Below are 19,650 nucleotides of genomic sequence, written 5' to 3' on the forward strand. Positions count from 1 at the left end.
CAGGAATGTAAGAGAAGGTGTGCTTGGATCCATGCCTCTTAGGCCGAGTAAGCCTGCTTACTGGATATCTTGGTGCAATAAATGTCTCTGAGATCAACTAATTCGATTGGTTCCTACTTTCCTTAGGAGGAAACTAACGAAGGTACAGGCAAAGGTGGACCTGGTTTGGGGAGAGAGGGCAGAAGAGGCCCCTACCATTCCCAGCAGTTGAATAGTAATAAAGACGTGTCTGCAAATTTACAATTCTGTTTCCAGTGTTCTAACCAAAAGTGAATAGCCGTGACTTTATAGCTATTAAATCAAGAATCATTATTATTTATTAATTTGTTAACTTATTTTTCCTCTCTTTGTATTTGTGAAATGGTTTATAAATGTATTGGCATCTTTCTTCCTGCTGTTTTTGGGAATGAAGAGTTGTTTGGAATTCTTACATTTATCTTATCTAGATTCCTGGGAAGGGTTGTCTAAAATAAAGAATTTCAGAGGGTCTGTGCAAAAGCTGGAAAATCAAAGCAAAATCCAGTATGAGTCACTTGAGTTTTTAAAGACTTTTATTTTGAAATTATGGTAGAGTTATAGAAAATTTGCAAAAAAATTGTACAGAACGTTCCATATAAGCTTCAACCAGTTTCCCTAAACATTTTGCATAATAATAGTATCATTATCAGAACTAGGAAATTAACAGTGGTGTAATAGTGTTACCATTATTTGATTTCAGCAGTTTTTCTACCCATTTCCTTTCTCTGGTTAAGGACCAGGTCCAGGATCCAAGACTGCATTTAGTTGGCATGTCTCCCAATGTGGCATTTCCTCAGTTTTTCCCTGTCTTTCATGACTTTGACAATTTTGAAGCATACTGGTCAGTTATTTTGTAGAATGTCCCTCAGTCTGGGCTTTTTGATATTTCCCTCATGGTTAAATTAAGGTTATGCATTTTCGGCAAGAATATTAGAGATGTAATGTTGTGCCCTTTTCAGAGCATCACATTGGGGTATGAGATGTTAATATGCTTATTAATGGTGATGTTGACCTTGATTATGTGGATAAGGTGGTATCTTCTGGGTCTCCCCACTGTGAAGTTATCTCTTTTCTCTTTGAAGTTAGTCAGTACCTGGAGGGAGACACTGCCTTGAATTGAAGAGCATAGAAGAGCCCCTAATCTGTTCATTGAGGGTGTTGGGAGCAGAAGCCCCACAGATTGAACGCCTTCATGATGTTGCCTATTTTCTTCAGAGGAGGGCCGATTGGGGACCCAGGGCCTTCTTGACGCACCTCTGAATCCCTTTTTCCTACAAGGGAAACAAGTAATGGGAACCACCTAGAAAACATACAAAGAAGGATGAAGCCTCTTTTTGCCTATATTTGTCAGTGGTATGAATTTTGCTAAAAAAAGGAGAAATGACTGTAGAAGAGAAAGCCAAGGAAATCCTGATGTGTTAGGAAGTACTTTCCTTGGGTGGCGACAGGAAATGCAAGCATTAGATTACGAATGCAGAGAAAAAATTGCTGTATTTTTTCTTTCCAAGATAAAAGTTCTAGAGAAATGGAATATTATTCAGCCGTAAAAAGAATGCAATATTGCCATTTGTAGCAACATGGATGGACCTAGAGATTATCATGCTAAGTGAAGTAAGTCAGACAAAGACAAATATTATACGATATCACTTATATGTGGGATCTAAAAAATAGTACAAATGAACTTGTTTGCAAAACAGACTTATAGACATGGAAAACAAACTTATGGTTACCAAAGGGTAAAGGGGAGAGGGCTAAATTAGGAGTATGGAATTAACAGATACACACTACTATATATAAAATAGATAAACAACAAGGACCTACTGTAGAGCACAGGGAACTATATTCAATATCTTGTAATAACCTATAATGGAAAAGAAGCTGAAAAAGAATATATATGTGTGTGTGTGTGTGTGTGTGTGTATACACACACACACATGTATATATGTACACACACATATATAAAACTGAATCACTTTGCTGTACTGACACTAACAGAATATTGTAAATCAACTGGACTTCAATTTAAAACAAAAGTTCTAGGGGAAGTAAGTTCAAATCTAAAAATACTGGGTTTTGCAGATTTTTCATACTTAACAGAATTTTTCAATTCATTCTGAATTTATGGCAGGCCTTTCTTTCCTACATCAAAATTGCTTTGCTTTTCTGATATTAGAGCCTCTTTTGCTATAAAAACAGTGCTGTTCTGAACTTGAATTCCTTGAAGTTATGTTATGCTTTCACCCACATTATCTCTTGATCCCCACAGCAATCCTTTGCAGAACAGAACAGTTAGTCTTGCTATTCCTGGTCAGGAGATGAGGACACAGTGGCTTGGGGAGATTGAGTGAGGTTATAGAGAGCGGGGTGTCATTGGTCCCCCGGGGTCAGGGCTCCCTCCCCCATCATCATGCACCTGTGTTTTAAGCGATGGAAAGAACAGCTCCTGAAGAATAGTCTTGTTGAAGCAGCGTTACCTGTTGTTCAGCCCTCCCTGACCTCACTGGTGCAGAGTTAACTGATTTCTTCTGCTCTCCATTCTCCTTGGATCTTGTATATGCCTCTGTTCCAGCACTTACCACATTTCTGAGGACTTCTTGTTCTTTTGACTGGCTCTCCCAAGAGACCATGAGTCCTTGGAGGGTGGAACCGTGGCTTTCTTCCTGTCTCTATCCTTAGAACCCGGCATAGAGTAAGACCTTAATACGTTTCTGTGAAATGAATGAGTGAAATTTGCTTTGGAAGCATTTTTTTAAACCCTAAAACTTGAAGAAAAAAAAAGAATACTGTGCCACTGTATTTAAACATATTTCAATTAAAACTTCAGTTATGAATATAAAGGAATTACATAGCTGTCTTTCTTTAAATGATGTGAGATGTGGTTAGAGAGAATGACAATAATCTAATTTCCTAACTGCTTATGAAAACAGTTTTCATTCACTGAAATTAAATAAAAATCATATTAGATCTAAGGAAGCAAAGACTAGCAGTCTTGGCAGTTTAAGTTAAAAATTAAATATTTTTCAAAAGGCAGCACGTTTAATATATGCTATCCTCATTCCTAGTCATTCTGTTTCCTTTGCATTGCTACTTAAATCTCAACCCCTTATGTGAATTAAAAAAAAATGGTCATCAGAAAATGACTTTATAATTGATAGTTTTTGTAAGGTTAACTTTTTTATTCATTAGCTGGATCAAATTCAGCACTTTGACAACCCAGGACTTGTATACAGGCAACTGTCTTTTAAATGGAGCTTTATCTAGACAAAAATCAACTAGGAAATGCGCTGACAAAAGATGCTTATCTCTGTGGTCCAGACTTGGCTTCCTATTAATGCCAAATTCATACGACTTTGGAGCAATATTTTTCCCCTGCCAGCCTTGGTCTCCTTCTTCACTATCTATTTTTTTATGTGTGAATCTAGATTCTAGTTTACAAACTTTTTCTGTAATAAATAATATCATTTCATAAACACTTTGAAACTTGGAATCCCTTGATGCCAATATATAATGTTGTTGCTTTTTAAAGACTTGGCTTCTTAGGGAGAGGGTCAGAAGGCATGGAGAGGAAAGAAATGGAAAAAAAAACCAAAAAAACCTAGAACTTTCTGTGCTACCAGTTGGTTTTCCCCTAGCCAAGTATAATATCAGTGATTTTTCTTGGAAGGAAAGTTTTATACAAATGCTCTTGAAACCTTAGCTCTGCAGGAGGGCCTGGTTCACCCTGCAGTATTTTCAGTGCCTGGATAAACATCCAGCCAGTTTCAGCTTAGAGACCCAATAATTTTTGCCTCTTGAAAACTTGAGAGATTTATGGGCCCCTGCCCAGATAATTTAAAATATGGGAGTGGAGCTCCATGTTCTCCATGGATCTTTTCAGTTTTGATAACTTAGGATAATTTTAAGATCTCAATCTAAGTGATTTAAAGAGTGTTTATGTAATTTTAATAATTTGTATCATTGATTCATGTGATGACCCTTAGCTTCTTAAAAGTCACCCAAATATTCCTATGTTTTATTTCGGTAGCACTTTTAAATGAGTGGAAGCATGTGGAGGTAATATATATAATTACTTGTAGTTCCTCCTACCTCTTTTTCCCTTTGATACAGACCTACTTTCAAGAAGCTGTCCTTTGATTGATTTAGGCCGGCTCACCTGTGTTGACCAAAAGTACAGAAATGGAGCTGGGAAAAATTTAAAGGCAAAGGAAGTCACTATTGACTTTTGGGAAGACAAGGGAAATTAATATTTAACCAGACTATCTTTAACCTTCTATAGCTATACTACGATCTATAGTTTTTAAACTAGACGTAGAAAATAACATTTATACAGTCACAAATTTGTCCATGCACCAATAAGGAGCCTGTCTACAGTCATCATGTTTGCTCAATCAGCCCTGATGCCTTGGTTATTAGTACTCATTAGTTGACAATATTGGGTCATTTAGATGTCTAGTTAAAACTACTGACAAAATAAGGCAAAAGATAGAAGTTAGTTTCAAAAAACGACTAGTATCTCCTACAGAACTGTGCATAGGACTCTAATGAGTTGTGTGCCTGCTCTCTGCCAGCTTAGTGTGTTACACGAAATTTTGTACCCTGCTTCAGGCTTGCTGAAGAGATGGGATTTATGTGTCAAGGAAGAGCTGAAGGGATGGAAAAGATTAACTTTAAACAATACCTTGAGGAAGGTAACGGATTAGTTTCATGAGAGAGAAATATATAAAAATGGCAAATGGAAATGGAATATATATGTGGGATACAATATCTGAATGAAAGCAAAGGCTTTACCATCATTGTATAAGCCTGTTGGGAGCAGGTGAGAGTTAATAATTTGCAGAGAACTTTAAAACCCATTATAAGAAAGTGTGCTTCATACCAGGAAAACATTGAGAGTTTTGATTGAGTATTTCAAGAAAGGAAATACTGTCACAGGATATTTATGGAAGTAAAGGGTAAATTTGTATTAGAGGGAAATCTTGAATATAGAGGAAACTGAAGAAGATGCTGTCTCAGCAACCCAGGAACGAGGTGGACCGTGGGCCAGTGTTGTGTATATACAACTGAACATGTATCATAAGGGAGACATTGCAAATGTGTCCACGGAAATAGAAAGTAGGGAACTAAGACTATTAATCACTAATGATTATGGCAAACTTCAAGAAAGGTGATACTTGAGAAGGCAGGAATAAGAAATCAATAAGATTGATTTTTAGCCCATTTAATTTTAGGCTTTGTTGGAATGTCTAAGTGGAGGTATACTTTTGGAGGCCAAGAATAAGCACGTAACATACTTCATAGTAAATGACGTTTTTTTTTTTGTTTTTTTTTTTTTCGTGGTACGCGGGCCTCTCACCGCTGTGGCCTCTCCCGCTGCGGAGCACAGGCTCCGGACGCGCAGGCCCAGCGGGATGGCCCATGGGCCCAGCCGCTCCGCGGCATGCAGGATCCTCCCAGACCGGGACACGAACCCGCGTCCCCTGCATCGGCAGGTGGACTCTCAACCACTGCGCCACCAGGGAAGCCCGTAAATGACTTTTTAATCTGTCTGTCTGTGCTAGATTATAAAGTCCCTGAATTTAAAAATCATGTGTGTTTGCTCATCTCTTGATTTCCAGATCCTGGGTCAGTGCAAGCCTGTTTCATAGCATATGGTCAATACATATTACTTGAATGAATGCAAAGAAGGGATGAAGGCTAGAGGGTGGGGGAGGGAGGTTGACCATCAGCTTTCAGCTGGAGGATTCTCCATGGAGTCTTAAAGGTACATCCAAATTTACTAAATGGAGACAAGAAAAGGAGCATGGAAGGAGAATAGAATTAGTGCAGAGAAATAAGAGTTATTGTCAATGCACTTCTTTGTGAGTTCTTCAGTTTTCTAATAAGTGCCAAGAATAATACTGGGACAGTGAAAAATGGTTGGGGTGGTGCTGGTGGGGAAGTCAAAGAATTTATATTCTATTTAGAAGAGATCTAAGTTAGGTGTTAAACCATGAGCACGGTATGAGGGTCATTGGATTTGGGGGAGAGAAAGTTGGCCTTAGAGAAGGAAAGGTGGCATGATAGATATCATAGGGGAGCTGACCCATCTATGAGGATTAAGGCGAGGGCTTGGCAGGGACAGTAAACACATTAGAGAAGTTTACTAGCTGTGAAAGGAGCTAAAGCAGTCTTCTGAGAATCTTAACGTTCTCATACTCTTCCTGTAGTCTGTATTATAAAATAATAGCTTTTTGGAATATAAAACCATAATGTTACTTAATTTCTTCATGTCATTTATTTTTCACCCCCTGAGATCCAGGTGTATCTGGAGGCACAGAGGGTGTTGATATCTGTACCCCTCACCCCTACTTTCACTGGGGAGTCATTGGGCTAAAAACAGTTGAGCTGGTAACTGTCAGTTGTCATGGTCCTTTTGCATTTTATCTTGTACAATGATGGAGAGAGGATGAGAAGGGGACAGTGGGACAGCAGAAAGGGAGAAATTAGTTTTGATGGGGGGGAGCAGTAAGTGTCAATTTGTCATGGAACCAAATTATTTAGCTTTTAAGAAAGCAGTCATTATGATGATATAATAACAGCATTTTAGTGTGAGTTGTCAACAGACAGTAAGAACTTCTAATGAGGCCTCTAAAATAAAACCTTCATGGTACCCATGTGTTTGGGTTACTGTGATCCATTATTCTAACGCTTATTTTACTTCCCTCTTACATTGTGATTTATTATGTTGGAGGCTTTAGTGATTAATTCCTTAGGGAATGTATTTTAGAGCTTAAACGACTATTTTAACTTTTAACACTTCTAATTTAAATGTTTTCCTGTTTGCTAAATTTGAGAGAGATGAGAAGAATTTATTTTAACCATAAGAAATTGGAAGAATGGGGAAAAGAGTGTTTCATTGAGTGTTCCGTTGAATAAAAAGGAAAGTAGCCAGTGAGTGAAAAGTTGCCAGTTGCATTGTGTTGACAAGTGTGACTTGTGTGAGTCCCTCAAGAATGTAACAGGATCATAATAAGAACATAAAAGCCACAGATCGTGTGGGTGAAGGAGTAGCCTGGAAATGGAAGGGAATGGCTATTAGTATATGTTGAAATTACTGTCTCAAAGAAACATAAGAGTTCTTACAATATATGTGTTGAAATCATCTGCCCCTGAAAGCTGAAACTCAGAAGAATCGTTCCAGAAACACCACACAGAATAATTCTTTGAAGCTGTTTCCTTTTTAAGATTGCTTATTACTGAGTTAGAGAAATAGGATATCAATAGTGGTCTGTAATAAGCTGGTGAACAATCATTGTTGACTCCATGCGTTTCTGACTATTCTTCTGTAATAGTACTATTCCAAGTACTTTTCGTCCTCGGTGTCTGAGCTCTTAAATGAGCTCCCGATTTACTTGATTTGCTCCCTTCTCTACTCCTTTGCTCTGCTTACCATGAGTTGTGTCCCGCTTGGGTTTTCAGATAGCAAGTTTTGTCAACAAGTCAGCCATAGACGTCTCCATCCTGCAGCGGTCCTTGGCCATTCTGGAGTCCATGGTGCTCAACAGCCATGACCTCTACCAGAAGGTTGCACAAGAGATCACTATTGGCCAACTCATTCCCCATCTTCAAGGGTAAGCAAGATTGACTCCACCACAGAGGGAAGGGAAAATGCTTCAGGTGGACAGCCACCATAACCCCCTGAGAAAGGTTTCAGATTGGTTTGACTAATATACAGAAAAAGAATCTTGATTTGCTATATAATCAAACCATGTCCCATGCTTGTCCCCCATCACACTGACATGGCACAGTTACTTGCCCCTGGGTGCTCCCCTTGGCTGCTTTTGTCACTGGTCTGCCCCCAGTGCCTTGGTAGGCACTCATTTCTGATCAATGTTGGTAGATATCGGTAGAGTTTTACGTTTAATAAGACACAATAGGACAACTTGTTCTCTTAAGTTCTCAACAGAGTCTTTATCCTTAATCATATAAAATAGTGCTTTCTGTGATATAATGAGAATTTTCATGCTTAATTATGAATTTTTAAAGCCAGGCTTCTTTCTTAGGCTCCAGGTGTTACAATGACCTTTGATTGCTGTATTCTATAATATATGAATTTTTTAAGAGGCTTGAGCTATGAGACAGCTGCCCTAGCAGACTTCGGTCTTTGGGGATCTCTCCTCCTCTCTATGCTTAGGTAACTAGTAAGGTTGCCTCTGATGAGACAAGCCTGAGAAGGAATCCCTTGTACGATGCCACTTTATCAATTAAAGTATTTGGATTGCAGGTGGCAAGAAGCATCCTGAGCTAGGACAGGGAGTTTATTGAAAGGATACTGGCGCACTTTATAGAACCGAGGAATGACTTAAGTAGCTAAGCCTTGGGAAGGACAGAAACTATGGCCTCCTTGGAGTCCTCACAACAGGCCTTTTCTCTAGCGTACTGGCTGGCAGTCATGTGACTTGGCTCCCAGTAACAGCCGCCCCTGGTCTCTCAGGTCACATTGGCAAATTTTCAAGAAGAAACCTGATTGGCCTGTTTGGGTTGGGGGTGTAGGATGGAGATACGAGGGAGTATTCAGTAGTTCTCAATATACTGAAAATGTTGACTGTGTTTATAATACAAACTACCAAAGTGCATTAGAGGTTTCCTTCATATGGAGGGGGTATGGTGACTAGAATGTAAAATGTTAAGTAACACAGTCTATGGATTGTGGCCTCAGGGAAAATTAACATATGCTCTAAAATGATGATTTTGTGTGAAATCTTTCTGGAAATAATACCAGTTTCACATGTCCCTGAATGTGAACTGTATCAACTTAAAAGTCTGTATCTTTCCTCTGAATCTCGAGGGCATCACTGTGCATTTATAGAGCGCTTTGCCAAGTGGAGAGTTTCTCATTTGCCAAGTGCTGTACTAAAGATTTTATATACATTACCTCATTTTATCTTAAAGGCAGCTCCTTGAAATAGGAATGTTTTTACCCAGTGTTACAGATGAGGAAACTGTAGGGACACCCTGTGAACTTGTCCAAGGCCACACAGCCAGGCTGTGGGGCACTGGGCTTAGAATTTCATCCTGCCAAAGGCTATGTTCTAAGCTCTGCCTCTTCCTAAATTATCTCCAAATATAGCCTATAGGCCTCTGGTCCTTAGCCTTGGGTCCTTCTTATTTACTGTTTACCATGCAGCTAACATTAGATCTTGGCTTCATTTGAAATTTCTAATTTCATTCCTGTGAAAAGCAAATTTGTAAACATAAAAACCTATTCTTTTGTTATTTAAAAGTTTCTATTTGGTAGATAGCTAGTGGGAAGCAGCTGCATAGCACAGGGAGATCAGCTCTGTGGTTTGTGACTACCTAGGGGTGGGATAGGGAGGGTGGGAGGGAGACACAAGAGGGAGGGGATATGGGGATATATTGTACATAGAGCTGATTCATTTTGTTGTACAGCAGAAACTAGCGCAACATTGTAAAGCAATTATACTCCAATAAAGATGTTAAATTAAAAAAAAAGTTTCTATTTGAGAAATAGATTTTTAGAATATGTAATATTATTGCCATGGCGACAAAACAGTTTCCTTTATCATAAGCCCGGGAATGTAGGGAATACCCAGGACTATTCCCAGGTATACTTCATGCATCAGACAGAAAATCACACACACACACACACACACACACACACACACACACACACACACACACATCCCCTGGTCCATGTTTTTGACTCTAATAGAGGAGAAGCGGAGAGAGCCAGCTGGCCACCTGTATGTCTGGGTGATCTCCACTGAGCGTATTTTGTCTGGCTAGCAATAGTAATTGTCCCCTCACTGTGTTTCCAGCCTCGTGATGGTCGAAGTAGTTTTTCAGCGCTGAATGCATTTTCTAGGTCCTGGCTTTCTCTCTCACTATTTTGGGGGGACATAATCATGAGCTTTATCATGGTCTAACTCAGGGGTAGCCTCTTCTGACTTTCTGTATTACTGTGTGTCTTTACAGGACAGATCAAGAAATCCAAACCTATACCATTGCAGTGATTAATGCACTTTTCCTGAAGGCTCCTGATGAGAAGAGGCAGGTAAGTTGCACTTCTTTTGTCTTAAAGACTGTGCCCAGTTGTGCTGGCAACTTTTGGTGCAGAGAGAGCCTTCCCCTTCCCATCCCAGGAACTCCTGTGGGGCTCCTTGCTGCTCAGTGGTTTGCCTGGACAGCCTGGGATCATTCACAGATCCAGTGGGAACTAGGTGGAGATGGGCAAGCCCCTGTCTGATGAGGAAAGTTAGGAGTGTTCCAGTGGTAGAGCCCTTTCATCACATGAAACCCAACATAGAAGCCCAGAACAAAGAGATGAAATAAAGATGAAACTCTGCCTCCGTGATGGATGCAGAGTTAGAAGCCCCTGTGATCTTCTGTCATTTCATTGGATACTCACCGGGTCCAGAGAGGGATTGTCCCCATTTGCCTGATGAAAAAACGTAGACCCTGAGAGGTGTCATGCTTTCCCCAGGGAGGTGTGAGATGGGAAGGTGAGAAGACAGGTTCTTCTTCAACTAGGGAAAGGACTATTATAAAGTGGTTGTACAAGTGGGTTTTTGCACCTCTTAGAATTTGGTTCACACCTCAGAATCCATTCCTGGTTTTTTTCCCATCAACATAACATACTTGTTACCTTGGTCACAATTTACTTCCTTTACAAACTGGATGGAAATATGAGATTTTTTTCAACCTTTAGAAAGTGTACTGGGGAGCTTGATGACGGTTACCAATAAATTGTTTTAGGAGAATTTAGAAAGCTAGCATGCTACTGAACACTGTGTCAAGAATTTTATTTTTTTAGGGCTTCCCTGGTGGCGCAGTGGTTGAGAGTCCGCCTGCCGATGCAGGGGACACGGGTTCGTGCCCCAGTGCGGGAAGATCCCACATGCCGCGGAGCGGCTGGGCCCGTGAGCCGTGGCCGCTGAGCCTGCGCGTCCGGAGCCTGTGCTCCGCAACGGGAGAGGCCACAACAGTGAGAGGCCCGCGTACCGCAAAAAAAAAAAAAAAAGAATTTTATTTTTTTACTTTATTTTTTCATTGCCAAGGATTTTAAATCTCAGTGGCTAAATGTGAAGGTTTCTGGTTTGTTTTCCATTTAGGATTGTTTGCTCATTCCTAGGGGCTATGTTTGCACAGTAAGTAGAGTGGCTTTATAGTTTCCTGTGCTTTTGGTTTGGTGTTGGCTGGAGCCAGGAGGTGCCTGTCCTCCCCAAGCCTATGCTCCAGGCTGGATTTTTAAGGGTGGCTTTGCAGATCTTAAGTGGGATCATGGGTAGGGCCGCTCCTTTTATATTTATATCTAAATACTGGGCTCATGATAATTCCCATCATCCCAGCAAATTGCCTGGGCATGTTCACAAGCCTGACATGGGCAGCACATACATAAACCTGACATGGGCATTGAGAAGCTTGATCCTTCTACTGGCCAGGCCACTGATGGCTGCTCGTAGAGTGGGGTCAAGAGCCAGGTCAGAATGCTGATCGGACCTCTTGAGACTGTCTTTTTTCCTGTGGCTGGGTTAGAGGAAATGAAAGCTCGTGCTCACCCCAAGTGCTACGATTTCACTTGGATCTCTGCATCTAGACACGAGTAAGATGCATACACCTTGCATCTTTCTGTTACACTGAAACTACTGTTAATCTGTTGAATTGGAATTGAATGACCATGGAAAAATACGGAATTAGATGCCAATCTATGCTGACTCCAGGACAATAATAACAATGAAAACATAATGGGGGATACCATTATATTAGGAATACCATTAACATTAGGTTTGGATTCTGCTAATCAAATCATTTTTTATTTTTGAAAAATTAGGCTCCATGAGACCGACACGGTACAGTTTGGCTGTATATTGCTATATTAATAATAAATCACAAAGGGTAGTCTAATAACATTAAACCATTTAAGAAAACAATTCAACTAAGAAATATAGGGTGTATATCAACCAGCAGAAAATCCAAAGTGTTATATGACTAATTTAGTCTTTGAAATAAAAATGACGATACTTGTCGATAGAAAATTAACTTGGACTTTATAAACTATGTTGAATTTAAGATGAATCAGTGATTATTGTTGGTCAAGAAAATGAATATTTCGATTTTTAATTTTTAAAGTACATTTTAGCGAGTTAAGAGAGAGTTGGCTCAAAATTGTTTCGAGTTCATAATGAAGAAAAGTTTATTTGTTGTTATTTTCTGAACATCAGTGGAGGCCTTTAAAGCAGAAGATCAAGCTAGTTGGTGACATCTTGCTGTATATTATATATTGTTATTGGCTTATGTTTTGAAAGATTGGAAGGTCTGAATTTTTTTGGCAAATAGGAAAATGATGATGTTTGAGGGTTTGCCATGCACCATGCCATGTTCCGTGTCTTATGTCGTTTCATTTAATTCTCATATCTGTAGAAAGTCTTATTATTTCCATTTTATAAATGAGGAAACTGAGAGTCAAAGGAAGTAGAGAACTTGACTGACTGCTGAGCTGATAAGAGTCAAAGCTAGAATCCCAACTTCATTCTTGCTCTTATCTGCAAAGCATCCCACTGAATGCCGGTCAAGGAGACATCACCTGCAGAATGGCCTTGTATTTGCCCGGTAAAGAACTTACTGACCTTGACACCTGAAAGACATGAAGCCCATTTTCTTACTCCAATCAGATTAAAACATAATTCTAAACACTTATTTACTGGATTTACAGGAATGTCCCTTTTCTTGTTTGTTTGTTTGTTTGTTTGTCTTTTTAAAGCTTTTGGACATCGGATAAAATTCCACTTCAGTCAAAAAATTTTATTTATTTCAACATTTCTTTCCAACTTGGGCTCAAACACATTGGTAGGACTCTATTATCTGGATTTTCTTTATTTTTCAAAATGTTAACGAATTTAGAAGGATTTTAAATACTTATACCTTATTTCTGCTTTTACTGAAGAAAAATATGACTAAAGTCAGATCTTTTTACTTGGCAGGCAGACCTGGGCGATATTTTTGTTTTGCATTCATTGAGTTGGCCTGCCTGAGAGAGCAGTGAACTTGGGCCTGGGGTATAACTGCATCCTCTGTGGATGGTCCCCTGTCAGCCTCCCTGTGAGGCGGGGGGTTGGGTCATGCTTTCCCCTGCCTCCCAGGTATTGGAGACTCTCCCTTTTCCTGCCCAAATAAAGGGAAGGGGTGCTTGTTTTGTGGGAGAGGGGATAGCTATTAGGTGGGCAAGTGGATCCTTTTTCTTACAACTAGTTGCCATTATTTATTTTATTATTTTCATGGCAAAGAAGTTGGTCAGATCCCTTCCAAATTTCTCTACAAATATTTATGGCTTTGATAAGGATTATTTTAAAAAACCCCTTTATAGTTAAAAAATTTGATAGAAAAATCCGAAAATACAGATTCCAAAGGAAGAAATTTTAAAGAAACCTATAATTGCATTACCAGAGAGGGAACTACTGCAACTACACACATATGTGGGACTGTCATGGTCCTACTTCTTGCTTTTTGTGCAAAGACTCCTGCAGACATCATTTTTTCACTAGATGTGATCATACGGCACACACTGTTTTTTGTTTCTTTTTAACTGCTTTTAAAACTAAAGAAGATTTTGTGGACATCTTTCCATGTCAGTTTATCTATACAGGCAGACCTCGTTTTACTGCATTTCGCTTTATTGTGCTTTGCAAATACTGTGTTATTTTACACGTTGAAAGTTTGTGGCAACCCTACATCAACCAAGTCTACTGGCACCATTTTCTGACAGCATTTGCTCACATGGTGTCTCTGGTAATTCTTGCAAAATTTCAAGCCCTCCATCAGCAAAAAGATTTTGAGTCTCTGAAGGTTTAGATGATGTTATCATTTTTTAGCAATAAAGTATTTTAAAATTAAGGTATGTACATTGTTTTCTTAGACAAAATACATTGCATACATTATGGACTACAGCATAGTGTAAACATAACTTTTATGTGCACTGGGAAACCAAAATGTTAGTGTGACTCACTTGATTGTGGTATTTGCTGTATTGTGGTGGTCTGTAACCAAACTTGCAATATCTCTGAGGTATGCCTGTATCCATATCCATATTCATATCTATCTATATACTTTTATATCATCCTAATGGTATAAAATATTCTCCATAGATTCTCACGTTCACTCAAACCATTCCTTAATATTGGGCAAAAAAAAAAAAATCCATTGTGTGGACAAGGATTTTTCTGTTTCCTCTCTGATCAAGTTCCTGTTCCTTTAGGAGGGTAGCAGGATGTTTTATGAAACATTCATTGCCTGCTCTGTGCCAACCATTGTGCTGTGGCTGGGAATGCAAAGATGAAAAGGACAGTCTTTGTGCCCTTGAGAAGACCACACTCTTATGCAGAAGATAAATATTTTAAGCAGATCATTATAATAATTGCTCTAGTAGATGTTGGAAATATACTGTCCCTTCTAACTTATTTTAAAAATTGTTAAGTCGATAGGCTGACATAGGCACAGAGAATATTTTTCTTTTTTTTTTGTTTGTGTGTCAATAAAGCAATAATTTCATTTTTATTAAAGAAAAGGAATTATAAAAGAACGTTGGGCCTTTTGTTTTCATCTGATCCAAGAAGAAAAAAGATGGACCTTCCTGTTCTGATCAGGAAGAAAGCATGGCTTTCTGCGACCCATGGAAGGGCAGTTCCTTCTGGATTTTGCCATTGAACTTGTTTCCGATGGTGTCCTCGTCCTTGCCTTCTTGTTTTCAAGAGGTTGGAAGAGGACTTAGTATTGGATTTTGTTTTTGTTGTCGTTGTTTTTTAAAAATTTTTATTGGAGTATAGTTAATTTACAATGTTGTGTTACTTTCTGCTACACAGCAAAGTGAATCAGTTATATGTATACCTGTATCCACTCTTTTTTAAGATTCCTTTCCCATATAGGTCATTACAGAGTATTGTGTAGAGTTCCCTGTGCTATACAGTAGGTCCTTATTAGTTATCTATTTTATATATAGTAGTATAGTATTGGATTTTGACTTTGATGCCATCTAGCCCTTTTAGATCGCCTTAGCGTATTTGTGTGCTTTTCTCTTCAATGCAGCGGGTCAGCAGGGGCGTTAAAATTAAGCTGTAACGTCTAACAGAGTGCTCTGAATTTCCATTCCTTCTTCTCTCCTGCTGGCTTTCCTTTCTGTGGTGGCGATGGCCGTTAGGTTGGTGTAGAGAGCAGTGTTGACATCCTTGATTGTCCTCTGACTGTAAGTCCCCACGTTCCCTTTGTCAGTACAAAGTGGGCCTTGCACTCCCATTCTGCCCCCGTCCAGCCCTGCCTGTGCGCCCCCTCGTACTTCCTCCCTGTGTTCTGAGTTCTCCTTGCTGTCTCCAAGTTTATTTTGACCTTGATCGAATTCATGGTTGCGTTTTTAAATCATAGCTTAGTTTCTTCTCTACTCATTAAGAGTAGTGACACTAAAAGTATCCGCCCCCCCACCACCAGAAAACAACATTCAAGTGACTTCCTGAATATGAGCAGTATTTTTCCTTTGGGATGTTTGTACCAAGATTGTGTTCAACTATTTCATTTCCCCTTAGTACCTGTTTGACAATATTCAGAAAGGGCATCTGTGAATCATTTCATTTAATAAAATCACCTGCAAGTCCTCTATGCCAGTCAGGCAGGCCAAAGCACAAAGCACAGCCTGCAGAGTTGAGGCTCAGGAATGCTGAATGCGGGCCCCTAGGGCTTTGCATCTGCCCAGATGTTTGTCCTTTGCTAAAACTTCACTCAGTTCATTTGCATAGACTATTAAGCCCTGGGGTATGTACTACTCACTCTTTGGTTTTGCACAGATTAAGATGAAATGGCTTTTAGAAGCCTTAGACCTTTAAAGTGATGGCTCTCTAGTATTGAAATCTCCTCTGTCCAGGTGTTATGTTGCCTTGTAGTAAAAACTCTGCACATATACAGTCTAATAAAAGCTGATGAGCCATTCCAGTGGGGAGCCTTTGCTTTCTTTTGGAGTGTTTGCTTTTTATTCAGCACTTACCTTTTCCTGGAAGGAGGAAATTCCCAAGAAAACAAAGAAAAAAAAAAAGAAATTTGCAGGGGCCAGATTTCCTTCCTTTGCTGTTGGCTCTGCTTTGTTATCTAAACAACATTCAAAAAGTAATTCGAATACTACTATCCACTTGAGTCCTTTCTTTGGTAAGAAATACTGCTGATATCCAGTTTTGAAGCACGCCCCAGGATAAAGTCGTCTGGGGCTATGTGGAAATGGATCTTTCTAACCAAAGCTTTTCTGACCGTGTGTTTTTCTTCCACAGGAGATGGCGAATATTTTGGCTCAGAAGCAACTGCGTTCCATCATCTTAACAGTGAGTACCTATGTGCTGTGACCACCTTGTTGGGAAGGAATGGTCCGGTGTATTTATTCTTCTCTTTCGGCTTGGTTTTGTGGTTTGTTCTGTGACTTGCTTCTGTGGTGAAGCAGTCGTAACTAGAAAGGAGGAAAAAGTGTGCTTTTGGAAATGGAATAAACAAAGCTCTCCCACAGGAATGGCCTCATGATTGGAGGGAGAGCGTTTCTGGAACTTCTCTAGAGAGAAACGCATTCTGGCAGGAAGGGTTGGAAATCTCTCTCGGTGGGGCAGGTTTATTATACTCACTGAAGCTTTAGCTTTGCATTTAGGGAAATCAGGGGCTCCCTGACTTTAAAAATCCCACCAGTATGAGCTTATACTGTTTTTAGTGAGGAAACTAGCTGGAAACATATCAGACTCTGAGAGAAGTCCTGAAATTTCGACCATCATTTTCCTGGGCCGCTTTCCTAGAGAAAGGCAAGAAAGACAGACAGACATGAAACCCACTCATTAACTGTGATGCAAAAAAGACCTGAAACCTCAGTGGAAAAGAAGCTCTACATGTTATGTTGTGAATGTTTAGAAATAAATCAAATAGCAAGATTTCCTGAGGCCTTATCTGCTACTTGACTTTTAACCAAAGGCTGAAAGAAGCATGTGTGATTGATTCTTCTGCTTACCAAAAAAAAAAAAAAAAAAAAAAAAAAAAAAAGTGCTCGTGTAATTCTGAAAAGAAGTTCTGCAAGCTTATAGTTACACACACACACATACACACACACACACACACACACACACACATTCCAATACAATGAGGCCTTTAAAAATTAAAAACCTTATGAGGGCAAAGAAAATAAATATTCTAGAACCCAAAGCCAATAATAATGACTACAATTTGTCATCAAGTTTCATGTTAAACTTCCTGGCTGTTAAGGATAAAGAGAAACCATATGAGTGTAATTTTCACTGTTTGATAAAAGAGGTACCCCAGTTCTTCAGGGGATGACATATTTTGCCCCCTGGAACTGGAATCTGAAATTGTTAGAACATTCTAATAGATTCTTGGTCCAAAAATGGCTTTTTAGAAATCACAGAGGGATTCATAATACGGTTATTTTTTATACTGGCTCTCAATAAAGGTGGAAGCTGTGATTTTATTTATTTATTTTTGGCTGCATTGGGTCTTTGTTGCGGTGCGTGGGCTTCTCAGTGCCGTGGCTTCTCTTGTTGTGGAGCACAGGCTCTAGGCATGTGGGCTTCAGTAGTTGCAGCACGCGGGCCCAGTAGTTGTGGCTCACGGGCTCCAGAGCGCAGGCTCAGTAGTTGTGGTGCATAGGCTTAGTTGTTCTGCGGCATGTGGGATCTTCCCAGACGAGGGCTCGAACCCATGTCCCCTGCATTGGTAGGCAGATTCTTAACCACTGCGCCACCAGGGAAGCCCCCTGAAGCAGTGATTTTAAAGCATAGTTCAGTGAAGGTGTTTGTGCAGGGGAGGAGAATGGGGAGATAAAGGAGTAGAAACTTGGAATTAAGGTCTTAGCCTGTTGTTGGTATCACCTGGGTAAGGCAGTTGGCGTTAGATTACCCAGAGATGGGGTGGGTGGAATAACTGTGGCCATCATGTCTCAAAGATCAGTGTGTTTCAATGGGACTTTTTATATGAGATTTTGATGGCTAGAAGTTCAAGGTTGGTATTCTCTGGCAGTAACTTGGAGCGCAGATACTTTTGAGTTGCTAATAAAATAGATACCCATACGCTTTAGTACCCATACACTTTGGATACTCAACATACACTATGAATTAACATTCTATTGGGAAGATTGGAAGATATGAGGTTTGATTCTCCCCCCATCCCATTGCCTGGCTTCCCACCCCCCAACCTCCATAATTTTGGTTCAGCCACTTCCTTCTATTCCTCATTCTTCACCCCGCCCCTCCTTCTTCAGTTGCTTATTTCGGTGCTCAGAGCCGGCTGAGGAGTCCAGGTGCACATTAGGTTGGGGGGCACCCAGAGAAAGTTCTTTGAGACAGCAAGATGTGGTTGGGTCTGGCACGTTCAAAATAACTCATTTGAACGGGTGTTTCACCACTTTGGTTGGTTGGCAGTTTTAAGGCACAGCGGTGGTCTCTGACAAATCGGATGTATATTAGAACCAAATGCTGCCTCCCGTTTCAAACCCAACCCTGGTGTGGGCGAAGGCCCCATATCTGTCTCCTGCCACTCCTTTTATATTTGTTCCATTTTGGTTCTGTTTCAAAGGGGAAGGGTCTTTTTTTTAAAAAGAATTCATTGTTGGGCTTCCCTGGTGGCGCAGCGGTTGAAAGTCCGCCTGCCAATGCAGGGGACACGGGTTCGTGCCCCGGTCCGGGAGGATCCCACATGCCGCGGAGCGGCTGGGCCCGTGAGCCATGGCCGCTGAGCCTGCGCGTCCGGAGCCTGTGCTCCACAACGGGAGAGGCCACGGCAGTGAGAAGCCCGCGTACCGCCAAAAGAAAAAAGAATTCATTGTTAACAGGTGAGTAAAAAGTAATATATATGAATTGACTCACTGCATTGTGGTGACAGTAGTTACTGTACAGTTTCCACGGTGAATTAACTACAAACCTGATAGTTACTTTGCTTTTGTGTGATGCTTCTAAAACTTTTCCCCGTTGAGAAGTGGGATCACTTGTCAGAGACAGCTGCAGGGTTAAGATGATGGCAAAATTGCTTACAATACATATGCACCATTCATTTCTCTAGTGCAGGCAAGGAATGCTTCTGTTGTAGAAATCCACAGTTTTTCTCAAGGTGCTTTCATTTCAGGCACACCTTCTCTTGATTTATATGGATGTAATCACCACCGAATTTCCACTTCCTTCCCCACCTCCACTCTTCACTGCACACACTTCTCCACTTCTGGCCTAAAGATCAGGAACCTTACTGGGCCCTGAGATGTAAAGGAATGCTCCAGGGTCACCTGTGTGCTCATCTTTCTCCTGAAGGGTGGTTCCACCCACTTACATCCCCCATGCTTCCAGATAAGGACTTCTGAGGTTCTGCTTGGCATCATGACGGGCGGGGGGGGGGGGGGGTATTTGCTTTTTCTTTCTTCCTTTGTTTAAAAACATTTCACTTGTAAACCATCTCCCTAGCATGTCATCCGAGCTCAGCGGGCCATCAACAATGAAATGGCACACCAGCTGTACGTGCTGCAGGTGCTAACCTTTAACCTTTTGGAAGACAGGATGATGACTAAGATGGATCCCCAGGACCAGGTGAGTGCTTGTTAGACAACGGTAAAAGCACATGAGGGAA

At 40.4% G+C, this 19,650-nt stretch overlaps 1 protein-coding gene across 4 annotated transcripts in view; it reads left to right on the forward strand.

Moving 5' to 3' along the window:
- Positions 1 to 19,650, forward strand: part of ELMO1 (engulfment and cell motility 1) — a 462,642-nt gene that overhangs the window by 92,060 nt on the left and 350,932 nt on the right. For 2 of the 4 annotated variants that reach the window (XM_007446111.1, XM_007446112.1), the window contains exons 8-11: positions 7,477 to 7,628; positions 9,994 to 10,072; positions 16,320 to 16,370; positions 19,488 to 19,610. In XM_007446111.1, the coding sequence (XP_007446173.1) occupies positions 7,477 to 7,628; positions 9,994 to 10,072; positions 16,320 to 16,370; positions 19,488 to 19,610 (405 nt within the window). Of the gene's footprint in view, positions 1 to 7,476; positions 7,629 to 9,993; positions 10,077 to 13,052; positions 13,057 to 15,208; positions 15,254 to 16,319; positions 16,371 to 19,487; positions 19,611 to 19,650 lie in introns of all 4 variants that reach the window. The other 2 variants (XM_007446113.1, XM_007446110.1) reach the window with 2 other exon arrangements.

The sequence above is a fragment of the Lipotes vexillifer genome, unplaced genomic scaffold (genome assembly GCF_000442215.2).
Source record: "Lipotes vexillifer unplaced genomic scaffold, Lipotes_vexillifer_v1.1 scaffold822, whole genome shotgun sequence".
Taxonomy (NCBI): domain Eukaryota; kingdom Metazoa; phylum Chordata; class Mammalia; order Artiodactyla; family Lipotidae; genus Lipotes; species Lipotes vexillifer.